Source organism: Erythrolamprus reginae, chromosome 2 (genome assembly GCF_031021105.1).
Source record: "Erythrolamprus reginae isolate rEryReg1 chromosome 2, rEryReg1.hap1, whole genome shotgun sequence".
NCBI lineage: Eukaryota > Metazoa > Chordata > Lepidosauria > Squamata > Dipsadidae > Erythrolamprus > Erythrolamprus reginae.
In genome coordinates this window covers 199,100,027-199,112,315 of record NC_091951.1, presented here as the reverse complement: position 1 = coordinate 199,112,315, position 12,289 = coordinate 199,100,027, and the positions used below count along the sequence as shown (strand labels likewise).

General features: G+C 39.7%; 1 protein-coding gene and 4 non-coding genes across 8 annotated transcripts; 2 read left to right on the top strand and 3 right to left on the bottom strand.

The window, feature by feature from the left end:
- The first annotated feature begins 390 nt into the window (after positions 1 to 390).
- Positions 391 to 462, top strand: TRNAE-UUC (transfer RNA glutamic acid (anticodon UUC)). The gene has a single exon. It is a non-coding gene; the product is annotated as a tRNA-Glu (tRNA).
- Positions 463 to 682: 220 nt separating this feature from the next.
- Positions 683 to 754, top strand: TRNAE-UUC (transfer RNA glutamic acid (anticodon UUC)). Its single transcript has one exon. It is a non-coding gene; the product is annotated as a tRNA-Glu (tRNA).
- Positions 755 to 2,064: 1,310 nt separating this feature from the next.
- TRNAE-UUC (transfer RNA glutamic acid (anticodon UUC)) lies at positions 2,065 to 2,136 on the bottom strand. The gene has a single exon. It is a non-coding gene; the product is annotated as a tRNA-Glu (tRNA).
- A 1,510-nt stretch (positions 2,137 to 3,646) lies between these two features.
- TRNAE-UUC (transfer RNA glutamic acid (anticodon UUC)) lies at positions 3,647 to 3,718 on the bottom strand. The gene has a single exon. It is a non-coding gene; the product is annotated as a tRNA-Glu (tRNA).
- Positions 3,719 to 5,992: 2,274 nt separating this feature from the next.
- Positions 5,993 to 12,192, bottom strand: CCDC115 (coiled-coil domain containing 115). Of its 4 annotated transcripts, XM_070736100.1 has the most exons (8): positions 12,054 to 12,161; positions 10,952 to 10,987; positions 10,035 to 10,763; positions 9,803 to 9,931; positions 9,419 to 9,522; positions 7,960 to 8,066; positions 7,347 to 7,508; positions 5,993 to 6,651 (listed from the first exon to the last, which is right to left on the bottom strand). In XM_070736100.1, exons 4-8 carry the CDS (start codon positions 9,929 to 9,931, stop codon positions 6,527 to 6,529), a joined length of 627 nt encoding a protein of 208 aa, XP_070592201.1. In that variant the 5' UTR covers positions 10,035 to 10,763; positions 10,952 to 10,987; positions 12,054 to 12,161; the 3' UTR covers positions 5,993 to 6,526. The 4 variants fall into 4 exon arrangements, with proteins under 4 accessions (XP_070592201.1, XP_070592200.1, XP_070592202.1 ...); XM_070736099.1 differs by having other exon boundaries at positions 10,035 to 10,987; positions 12,054 to 12,181; XM_070736101.1 differs by lacking the exon at positions 10,035 to 10,763 and having other exon boundaries at positions 12,054 to 12,178.
- Positions 12,193 to 12,289: the final 97 nt, after the last annotated feature.

Below are 12,289 nucleotides of genomic sequence, written 5' to 3'. Positions count from 1 at the left end.
GGAAGACATGTGACGCAGGTTCCCCGATTAATTATTTTTAAATCCTTTTATTTTGCAGAGTCCTCGGAGAGGGGCGGCATACAAATCTAATAATAATAATAATAGTAATAATTATTATTATTATCATTTATTATAATAATTCATTATTATTATTAATTGGTCTTAGCGTTTCTGTTTTTAAGCATGTGCCTATTAGTGTTTAAAAAAACCAATCGGCTTTTCTACTGAAAACCCATCAGCATTTACAAAAAGTTGTACAGTACAGTATATGAAAGAGGTTGGATTTTGAAGGACAACTGCCTGCAATTCCTAAATGCACCCGTAGGGGGCGGATGCAATTGTTATAGCTTAGATTGGACCACCATTTCCTGGAGCCCTCTTGCAAGCCCTTCCCATATGGTCTAGCGGTTAGGATTCCTGGTTTTCACCCAGGCGGCCCGGGTTCGACTCCCGGTATGGGAAGAAGAAGGGTCTTTTTTCCCCTTGAGGGGGACGATATTGCTGCTTCATTTTGATTTTTAAGAATTCTCTCGCATTTTTAAGAATAATTCCAAAATACCGTACAGTACTATTTACGTTTCTCTGTCTTTTAAAAACCGAAAGTAGAACGCGTGATTTAAAATGAGACCGTTCTAAACGCTTTAATCTCAACTTAGATCACACGAAGCAAAATTACGTCTTCTCCCATATGGTCTAGCGGTTAGGATTCCTGGTTTTCACCCAGGCGGCCCGGGTTCGACTCCCGGTATGGGAAAAGCATTTTTTTTAAAAAAATAATAAATATACAGTATAGATATACAGTAAATGGGTTTCTTCCTTTATAAGTACTGTACACTTCCTAATTAGAACCGTTAAAGCCTACTTACATTTCAAACCTATTTGATTGCAAAGAGCAGGGCATCAGATTCTCAAGTGTTACTTTTCAATTTGAGCAACAGTTTTAAAAGAGGACAAACAGAATTGATTCCTCAGCAGGCAAAAGGAATATGGAGGTGATTTTGTGTAGTTTCCGAGAAATATCCAGATCACTGATTTTAATAAAACGGGTCTGCTGTAACTTATAAGATATAAAATGGGAAGTTCCCTTTTAAAAGCAGAAACTCTTTTATCTCCTCCTCCCAAAATAAAGGAGTAAATGCATGTGTTTTGAGAATGCCGGGTAATGCAGAATTTATGGGGAAAAGTGCAAGAGGATATTAATAGGATGTTAAATATATGGTGGATAATTACTAAGGAAATGGCAGTATTAGTTAAAAGTAATGCGACGGGAGAATTTAGAGGAATTGGGTTGGAAGGATGCGACAAAATGGACAATGCAAAATTGGTACCGGTACATGGTGGATCACATTCAATTTGAGATTATGGATAAAAGGATGAACTCAGTTAATGAAACTGACTTGCGACAACTGATGGGACGATGGGACAAGGTAAGACAATATATGGCAAGTAGAATCCGAGACCAAGCTGCAAGGAATAAATTGGAATCACTCTATAATATGTAAACAGATACCTTGCTCTTGAGTTAAAACGGTATATACAAGGAAACACACACGCACACACGAATTGGTGGTGGGGTGTGAATGCTTGTCTGGTAGTGGGCACTAATCACAAAGCACCCGTTTTATGTTGTGTGTGTTTATATCTTTAAAGAAAATCAATAAAAATATTTGGGGGGGGAAAAGCAGAAACTCTGCATGAAAATTCATATTTAATATTATTTTTGCAAAGGAAAAAAAACCCTGAGAATTGGATTTTCACGAATTAACAAATGGAACAGAATCAAGGGTGGATTCCCATTCCCACTGCTACCGAGGTGCTGTGCACGCAGCTTCACTTCTCATGCGCAGAAGTAAAAAAATTGCCAAAATCTCACGCACGTCCCCTCATAAAATTTTGCTTCCTGTACATGCGCAGAAGCACAAACACACTGGGGTGCATGCAGGAAAAGCAAAGCTGCATATGCAGTGCAACTTTCGCTACCAGTGCCATGATCTCTTCCATGCTGGTAGCAACCCAATACTGAACAGAGTGTAACAGGAGAATTTTACTATAAAAATTCTAACTTTCCCATACCGGGAGTCGAACCCGGGCCGCCTGGGTGAAAACCAGGAATCCTAACCGCTAGACCATATGGGAGAGTGCTTCAAAGTTCTGCTCAGCCATCTGATGTTCAATCTGATGTTCTTCTGGATTAAAATTCTGTCAACTACTAAGTTCACAAGAATTAATTAATGTAATATTTCTGGGGATAAAGACTCTAGGCCAGGGATCTCCAACCTTGGCAACTTTTGTAGTTGGGGACTTCAACTCCCAGAATTCCTCAGCCCTTAAATTTGACAAAACTTGCCTTGAATGAAGGCCCGTTGGGTGACCCTGAGTGTAAACTGTGCTGCCATCCGATGCTCTCGATCACTTTCTCCAGCAAAGGAGTTTCGGACTTAGGAAGGGTGGCAGGTTGGCCTTCTTTTGGACCGGTGCTAACTGGACAGAGGAAGCCCCTTCCGCTTTACTGCAAGCTGGGCAAAAAGTGACTCAAGAGGTCAGAGAAGAGATACTGGTCCTCACTTGGTCACTTCTAATAACTCAGATGGTGCTTAAAGGATGCAAATCCATATGTGGATCCAAATGCAATTTGCCTCTTTCTGAGTCTCCGAAAACTAAGGGATCCTCATCCCCACCCGTTTTTGCATTATTGCAATATTGTATCATCATTATTAAAAATCAATATTTTTTTAAAAGCAATATTGCATCATCATGTACAGCAGTGCACACAGCTTCCTTGCACCATCTGCATTTAGCATCATGTGAGGATTTATCAATTTTGACCTTTATGACATTTGTGCAAATTGCCTGTTCTTGTGCAGCCAGGATCAGTGATTATGTTTCTTTCTTTAAAGTAACAGTTGTTAACCATAACCAAGTTGTTTATTTTTATCTGTCTGTCTGTCTGTCTGTCTGTCTGTCTGTCTGTCTGTCTGTAAGACAGAATTGAGCTCACATTACAACTTTAGAGGCAAATTTACATAAGAACAGGCACGCAAACTGTTAAAAATGCCCCTTGTGATCTTCTTGTGCTACCCCAAGCTAGGTTGCTTTTATTAAAGGCCCCCGTTCCTGCTCACAACCTCACAGAAATAAAGTGCAGCAGGCGACCCTTCTCTGTTCCTCCTTGTCCTCTCCCCGCCCTCAGTATTTTTTGAAAGCAGTTCTAAAGATGTAGTGACTCCTACTGATAGGCTCAGGAAATGCGCCTTTAAAGGTCTCAGCAATGCAAGTCTGGTCCTAGAGTAGTCTTTGGACGGCTGGCTGTTTTTCCCCCCCTGCAAAAAAAAAAATAAGTTTTCTTTTTCATGTCCTATCTACACACACACATACACACACATACACACACACACAAACAAACACACAGACACCAGTAAGTTAACTATAAACAGGCCAAACTGCATAATGTGGCCGCTCTGCAAACATCTCTTTTTAAATGCAAAGTGTCAGCAACAACAAGCTTTTTCTAAAGTTCTGAGGGACGAAACTGTCTTCCTGTTAGTTCTCGATCCGATAAGAAAAAGCAGAGGGTTTTCTTTAGTTGCTTTGTTAATACTCGTGTCTTCACAATGAATAATTTAGAATTTTTTTTAAAAAGCTATTCTTCCCATACCGGGAGTCGAACCCGGGCCGCCTGGGTGAAAACCAGGAATCCTAACCGCTAGACCATATGGGAGGAAACTGTCCACATTGTAACAGAAATGACTGATAGAGGTAACAGCTCACTAAAAGCAATTACCGATAGTTTCTCAAAGGTCTTTCCAATTTCTTATTATCCATTTTTTAAAAATATAGTGGTAGCTTTGGTTAACATCCCTAATACACTAAGCTCTATTTTTATCTTCTCATCCTTTCCTCAAGAATAAAATCACTAAACTTGAAAACCTCATTAAACATTTTCTGATCTTGTTTCTTTTTTGTGCTTGGACAGTTATTTTATTTATTTATTTATTATTTATTTATTATTTATTTATTACATATTTATTTTGTCAAGCATATATAAGCCTCTCCCTTGTGGGGTGCCTCAGGGGTCAGTCCTCTCCCCCCTGCTATTCAATATCTACATGAAACCGCTGGGTGAGATCATCCAGGGACATGGGGTGAGGTATCATCAGTATGCTGATGATACCCAGCTGTACATCTCCACCCCATGTCCAGTCAACGAAGCAGTGGAAGTGATGTGCCGGTGCCTGGAGGCTGTTGGGGCCTGAATGGATGTCAACAGACTCAAACTCAACCCTGATAAGACGGAGTGGCTGTGGGTTTTGCCTTCCAAGGAGAACTCCATCTGTCCGTCCATTACCCTGGGGGGGGGAATTACTGACCCCCCTCAGAGAGGGTCCTCAACTTGGGCATCCTCCTCGATCCACAGCTAACATAGAGAACTATCTTTCAGCTGTGGCAAGGGGGGCCTTTGTCCAGGTTCGCCTGTTGCACCAGTTGCGGCCCTACCTGTACGGGGAGTCACTGCTCACAGTCACTCATGCCCTCATCACCTCGAGGTTCGACTACTGTAATACTCTCTACATGGGACTACCTTTGAAGAGTGTTCGGACACTTCAGATCATGCAGAATACAGCTACGAGAGCAATCATGGGCTTTCCCAGATATGCCCATGTCACACCAACACTCCAGAGTCTGCATTGGTTGCCGATCAGTTTCCGGTCACAATTCAAAGTGTTGGTTATGACCTATAAAGCCCTTCATGGCATCAGACCAGAATATCACCGGGACTGCCTTCTGCCACACAAATCCCAGTAACCGGTTAGATCCCACAGAGTTGGCCTTCTCTGGGTCCCGTTGACGAAACAATGTCTGGCGGGACCCAGGGGATGAGCCTTCTCTGTGGCAGCCCCGACCCTCTGGAATGAACTCCCCCCGGAGATCAGGACTGCCCCCACCCTCCTTGCCTTTCGCAAACTCCTAAAAATCCACCTCTGCCGTCAGGCATGGGGAAATTGATTCCCACAGGCCGTTCTATTTTATGTATGGTTTGTTTGGGATGTATGACTGTTTTTATATTAAGGGCTTTAAACTGTTTTTAATCATTAGATTTGTACTATGTTTTGTTGTGAGCCACTCCGAGTCTCCGGAGAGGGGCGGCATACAAATCTAATAAATAAAAAAATAAATAAGATTACAGAAAACGTATAAGCATAAAGTGAATACATAAAGTGTATAAACATGGTTATGAACTCATTATAAAATGATCACGAATACACAGGCACATTAGGATAGGGACGTTAGGCATGGTGGTGCCCTCATCTAGGTCCCTTAAGTTGGCTTAATGGTGGTAACTTTTTTTATTTTTATTTTACTTTTTGTATTAATGCTCAAAATGTAAAACAGCTTTGTGTTCTGTGAAGGATGGCCATGAATCAGCCAGGTAAGCTCAGCATATGTCTGTCTTTCCCCCCTCAGTATATCTGGGTTCACCATGACAAACCTTTGCAGGAGGGGCATGCTTCTTCAGCATTTGAGCTTTCCTTTCTGGAAACCCTTTTGTTTCAATTTTCTGAAGCAACTCCAGCAGATATAAGAAGAAACATCTCCACCTGAAACCCTCAAATCCAATTGCCTACCAAGTTAGGATAGGCAACCAGTGACTTTTGAATAAGCTGTGATAGCTACCCAACAGCTGTGATAACTATCCAATCAATACTGATTTAGTGTGCTGTGAACTCAGTGGTAGCTTTATTAATTTATTTAGAAAATTTATATTGCTACCTATTCGCACCTGGTGATTTAAGGTGGCTTACAAGGATATAAAAACAGCATACAAAAGAATATAAAGAAAAATAATCCTCCACCCTAGTGACATGGTTTAGGCAATTTCCAACATTCCCTTAGTGCCCTGTCTCCCAATAATTTTTAAAGAATGATTTAAAGATTCATTTTCAAAATCACCACAATTTTGTCATCAGAAATTAAAATATCAACAACCACAATAGGCAGAGGAGAAAATTTTATTAAAATGAAACTTTTTTAAACAGATGCACATCCAATTAAGACAATATAGGGGTCTATTTCTTTGGGATTTCTATTTCTTTTCATTCATGATATCAAATTTTAAAAAGCCCTCATAGCTTAATCATTATCAAAATTTGTGCCTCCTGTAAACCTGTTTTTATTTCGATAGACAGTTTTGCTTACGATGAAAGCATATAAGACATCATAAAATTAAATTACGAAACCAAAGATTTGTTTCAATACTTTCAGAGACATATAAGAAAAAAAGGCAAAAGTAACAATATATTATATTAAGCTAAATTTTCTAGCTGTGCTTTATTTCAAAATACATATATCCATTGTTAGCTTTGTGCAAACAAATCTTTCTAAAGTGCACCTGGAACTTACAAAGCCATTAATTATAATTATTTTTTTACAAAGAGATTTAAAAATTGATCACTTTTCAAAACCACTCCAGTAAATATCAGCTATATTTTATAGTGTATATTGCATCATCAGAGATTATCATTATTGATCAAGGAGAGTCCTTCTTCTTTCCAGCTACCAGTTTTTGTTTTTTCCCCAAAAGTGACTGGTAATAACTTTGAGTGGCCTCAATTTCACTTTGTATTGAAGCAATTTCTGCAGCCAGGTTGATCCCTGAAACAGGACAAGATGAAAAAGGAGTTATCAACAGGCAAAACTAAATAGTATTTTTACAAAGAGAAATTCCATTCTACTCTATCTCCTAAATTGGATTGTTTCCAGATATGATAGAACACCCAACTTCCATATTGCCAAGCTCTAACTGGGAATTCCAGGAGCTGGAATCTTCACTTATCTGTGTGGCATGTTGGTTGGAAAAACTCTTTTTATGAATGGTAAAGTTCTCTAAAAAGCTCATCTGACTTTGGGCCAGTCACTTTCTCTCAGCCCAACCCATCTCACAGGCTTGCTGTTGTGGGGAAAACCAGAAGAAGGAGGAGCATTAATTATGCTCACCATCTTGAGTTATTTATAAAAATAATAGATGGAATATAAATTAAATAAATACATAAATACATAAATTACAGATCTGGAGCAATGCCCTTATTCCATGTAGGAAGTGCCACAACATAGAAGTTTGACTTGAATACTAGAAATTTAGTCTGATTCCTCAGATGGTGACTACCATAATATGAACAGAATTTAACCACAGAGCAACTCCCAAAATTGATATTTTGCTGTCCAATGGCAGCTTTCACATAAGAAATCAACAACTGCTTGTTTTCCTTAGAACTTTAAACAAGGAATCAGAAGGGGACTAACGTGCAGATGGCATTCATTAAGATGATCCCAGCTGCCTTTTTCCTCACCTTCCCGGAAAGTCTTCTGAGCTTGTCGGAGGCTTTGAGGCACAAGGATGCCAAACCAGTTCAGGGGGTCTTGGTGGCCTAGGGTCTCTGCAGGCTGGGATGCTGCATTCAGGGGTTGGACCACATCCTCGGCTTTTCCTGGACCTTTTCGTCGCCGTAGAACTGGAAACAATCAAATAGTGCCTTCAATGAAAGGAGACTGGCAAGCAGGGAAATGGATGTTGTTGAACTACAATTTTTAGGATGTCTATAGTAGATTATTTTAGAAAGCGGAGTTGGACAGCTCATTTCTATCTTTGAAGAGTAATTGAGGCTGATTTCTGGTATTTTCAGGAGCTTCCTTGAATTCTTCCTCTGAATGGTTGCATCGTAACTTTACATATTACTGGGGACAAAAATATCTGATTTGTGTTTCTACTGTACAGTGTTTATTTTACCAAATTGCTACATCTTTGTTTTTTTTAGTATTAATATACTAACCAATAGTCATTTTAAGAGCCATCTGGCAGGGAAAGATTCAGACAGACTTTGGCAAAATGATTGCAGTTTTATGAAAATCAGTCTCTTATGAAAACAATAGGGTTTGGAAATCTTGTGAGTTTTGTTTCTTTACCTTGTTCACTGGGGCCAATTTCTTCCACAATAGTTGGGCTTTCATCCTTCCCTTTGAAAACATCTTCTGTGATCACTTGAAACTGAGTCTGCCCATCTTCTGCCTTGCTAGATAGAAGAAATAGAGAGTCATATGCAAGCCTGAACATTTAGCCTGAAACTGATTCATTTCCAAGGAATAGGCAATAGAGATAATTATTATTTGGGGATCTCTGAGATAGAGATCATTTCAGTTTTAGATCTCTTTCTCCATAGGTATACATTATAATTGCCCCTATCAATGTTAATCCAGAATAACCTGATCTGTGATGTAGATCAGGTTATGAGGGAACTATTGAATCAAGATTTTCCAAAGAGTTTCCACACATGGAATGGGGATTTGAATCTAGGATTCTTCAGTCCTCATCCCAAAATCAAAGAAATAAAACAATCTTCCAGTATTGATTTTATCAACAAAGTAATGAAAAAACGATCCATAGCAAAACTTCTCTCACTTTTCTAAAATCTTAGAGAAAACAAAGCCCTCATAACTAAAGTTGGATTGAATACAGCCAAGTGAAACAGTTCCTTCTTACAAAGGGAGTTGGATTAACAATTCCTGGAATTATTAGGATGACCTGATGCTTTAGAAAAGCTATTATGGAATGGAGCAATCTTCCCTAATCTGATGCATCTAGCTATCCCACTATTTCCCTGCTGAATGATTTGATAGCTTGTTAGTAATCTTGACTATCACTAAATTGTATCTTTTATTCTTGATTAATGTATTTTATTCTCCTTTTGTACATTAAGAGCATATGCACCAAAGACAAATGCCTTGTGTGTCCAATCACACTTGACTGATAAAGAACTCTATTCTATTCTATTCTATTCTATTCACTAGCTACTTACTACATATTAGACCTTAGATTAAGAACATTTGGTTTACAGACACCTTGTGAATGGGCTGGCTATTATTAAAAATGATGGATGGCATTCTCCTTCCTTGAGATAAGGAACCACTGAAGCCATACAATGTTTTCATGAACTGTTGAAGTTGTGTGAGTTTTTAATATAGGACAATGAGATGGCCAACATATAAATTTAATTATAATATAGAACCTGTTTTCAGCAGTTCATGAACACTTTGTGTGGTTTCAGTGGTTCATAGGCTTGAGAAAGGAAAATTCTGTCCATCACTTGTATTAATAGGCAGTCTGTTCATACGTTCTTAGATAGAAATTTGATATAAAGACAAACAGAATTATTAAAACTCATTCTTAACCCTAACCCTTAATTTATACAACCCATTAAGCCATAAATCATAATTCATTAAGCACAGTGATTGTTTCTATACAACAAACCAAAAGCAAGACAACCATATTTTGGTTTAGCACAATGAATGATTGCTGCTGCTGCGGCCTTTATTCCCCACCATGGGATTTCCCTCCTTATCAAAATCCAGCAATTTTCTCACTCACTTAGTTTCTATCCGAATAGATGGTGTCATCTGGTGTCCATATTGCAGAGTAGATACAGATTTGTTACCCATGGCATAGCGAGATTTGGAGAGTGAGAACCAACCCTGGAAAAGCAAAATCAAAAACACAACTTACAGCAACCTTCCTGACCAGATAACTTCAATGTGAACAGTTACAACTGCTAGAATTCTTAGTCATCTTGAAAAGAAAATGAACTGATGCTGGATTTTCTGATATTGGGAAGACAAAGGCTATCTCTATGACACATTTCCCAAAACGGAATAAACAGTTCTGCCCAACTGCAGCAAGAGTTGGGGAAAGGGGAAAATGACCCCATCATTTCGCAGCATATCTTTGACCTTTATCCAGGTCTTATGTGCTCACCTGCTCCACCAAGCTATTGAAAGCTTCTCTCTTGGTCTGGAGCATTTCTAGAGCATCAAAAAGGTGAAGGATAACACGGTCCAATTCCTCGCATATTTCAACTTGTTCAGTGTCCACTGCAGGAGCCATCTGAAAGAAAAATTGGGCAATTGATCTATTCGACCTTGTGTCACACAGGTTTCAAGAGTTTCTGCTATAATAGATAAACATCCATGTTGATGTAAATTATTACCTTATATATTTAATTTGCACACGGTCTGTTGTGATTCAGCCTGAGGCTCCTCAGGGACCGGCTGGATCTCTGCCGGATCCATGCCCAGAGGAGGAGGACAGTGAACAGGAGGGGGAGGATCAGGCAGACGGGGGAGAGGAACGTCAGGAAGAGGAGGAGGGAGAGCAGCCTGAGACCCCGGGGGGGGGGGGCTCTCCCCAGCTAGTAGCCTGGATTCATTGGATGAAGATGCACAGGCTATAATAGACATGAGGCAGCGACGAGCAGCTCAAAGATGGGGCCAATTAGAAAGGTATTTCCATCCCTGAATTGGCAACAGCTGGGTTTGGGTGTGGTTCTCCTCAGCAGGGTTGAAAAGGCAGGCCCGCCCTTACACTCTTGTGGAGAGTTATCAATTGGGAGTCCTGTGACCTTGCTTCGATCCTCGGTGTCTCTGATCTTGGCTTGTGGCCTAGAAGTCTGGAAGACTTGGGGGAGGCGTGGGTTTTATTATCTCCAGCGTTGTTTTTGCCAGCAAGAATCCTGTTTTATTGCCTGGCCTTCGTGAAACCTCTGTGAAGCTTCATAGTGTTCCTGTCTGTAAGACCAGTTTTTGTTACCTGTGTTTGCTTTGAATTATATAAACTGCCTTTGCTTTTTACCAGTGTGTCTGGATACTCTTTTTGGTTGGTGTTGGCGTCTGGGGGGACCCAGACAGAACACGGTCTTTCCATCAAATGGTGTTCAAAACTACTTAACAGCCAAATAAAAAAATAAAAAAGTCACAAGTTGCACAATTAAAGCAGTTTGCAATCTATTTAGCCATCCGTTAGAGCCAGATTTATATGCATACAACTGGTAGAAGCAGATTCCCTGCCTTTTATCCAAACAGCAGTATTTATTTTTCAAAATATTGTAAAGAAGATGGACAAACTCACTGAATGGGATATGTTCCAGTGTAGAAGGAAGAACCTCTGAAAACAAAGCAAAGTGAGGAATGCTGACAGGATGATTTTTTTAAAAAAAGATCCCACTATCTTTTCAGGCTCTCTACTCCATTTAGCAGGATCTTACAACTGTGCAATATTTAGAAAGCATTTCGGACTATAAGAGAAAGGAAAAGTGAGAAAAGCTTGTCTCTTTCCATCCAGATATACAATCTTTGGATCTATGTCCATATTTGCAAATAACTCTATCAGCTAAAAACTTGTCTGAATCAACCCAACCTCTGTTGATGGAAAGGCATACAAGATTCAAAACAAGCTTCCTTTGGCAAAGTATATTATAAGCTATTGCAATCAGGTACTGTATTGTGGTGACAATATCAGCCAAAAGCCCACTGGAGTCAGGAAGACTTACTTCTGAGCTGACATATCCAGAATTGCTCTGCTTCATCAGGCCCAATACCACCACCCTCACCTTTCTCTTCCCTTTTAAAATATGTAAGCTGCATATTTGATGCTTTATTTTTTTAACCTTCCTCCAGAGTTCAAAGTGATTAGAGTATTTGAGAACTTTAAAGAGTTCTGACTGATCCATGAGTTTATTTCCTTCACTACACCCATCATTTCAAAGGCCAGAGATTACAGGAGCATGTCACTTTACTGTAAAGCTAATGATGAATCTGGGTTGATATTAGAGAATCACAGTCTTACTTGATCCCAGTATTCCAGTTTTGAGAGGTTGCCACAAAGAAGAGGGGGGTCAAATTATTCTCCAAAGCACCAGAGGGCAAGACAAAAAACAATTGTTGGGAACTAATGAAAGGGAGAAGCAAATTGGAATTAAGGAGAAACTTTCTAACAGTGAGGACAATCAACCAGCTTGCCTCCAAAAATCATGGACACTCCATCACTGCAGCTTTTAAAGAAGAGATTGGACAATCACTTATCTAAAATGGTATTCAAGGTCCCTTCCAGCTCATTTTATTCTAATTCTAATTTATGACGTGACAATAAAAGCATCCTAAGATGCCATAGGCCTCTCATTCTTTCTACCTGCAACTGTGATCGGCTAATCGAAAGAAAAGAAAGAAGATACCTTTGTAAGCAAATATATCAGGCTATCTTCACAGGTCTTCTTCCAGCGAAGACAGCTGGTCGCTGATCCTCCCCCAAATTCTCTCCCTGCACCCGATCCGCTTTTCTCAATGGACTTCCTGTACCACTGCTTTTAAAACGTGACTCCACCTTCTCTTCTTCCACGGCCAATAAGATCAGAAATGTTCATTTTTGACCAATCGCTTACAAAGCGAGGTAGAGAAGCGACAATACAGC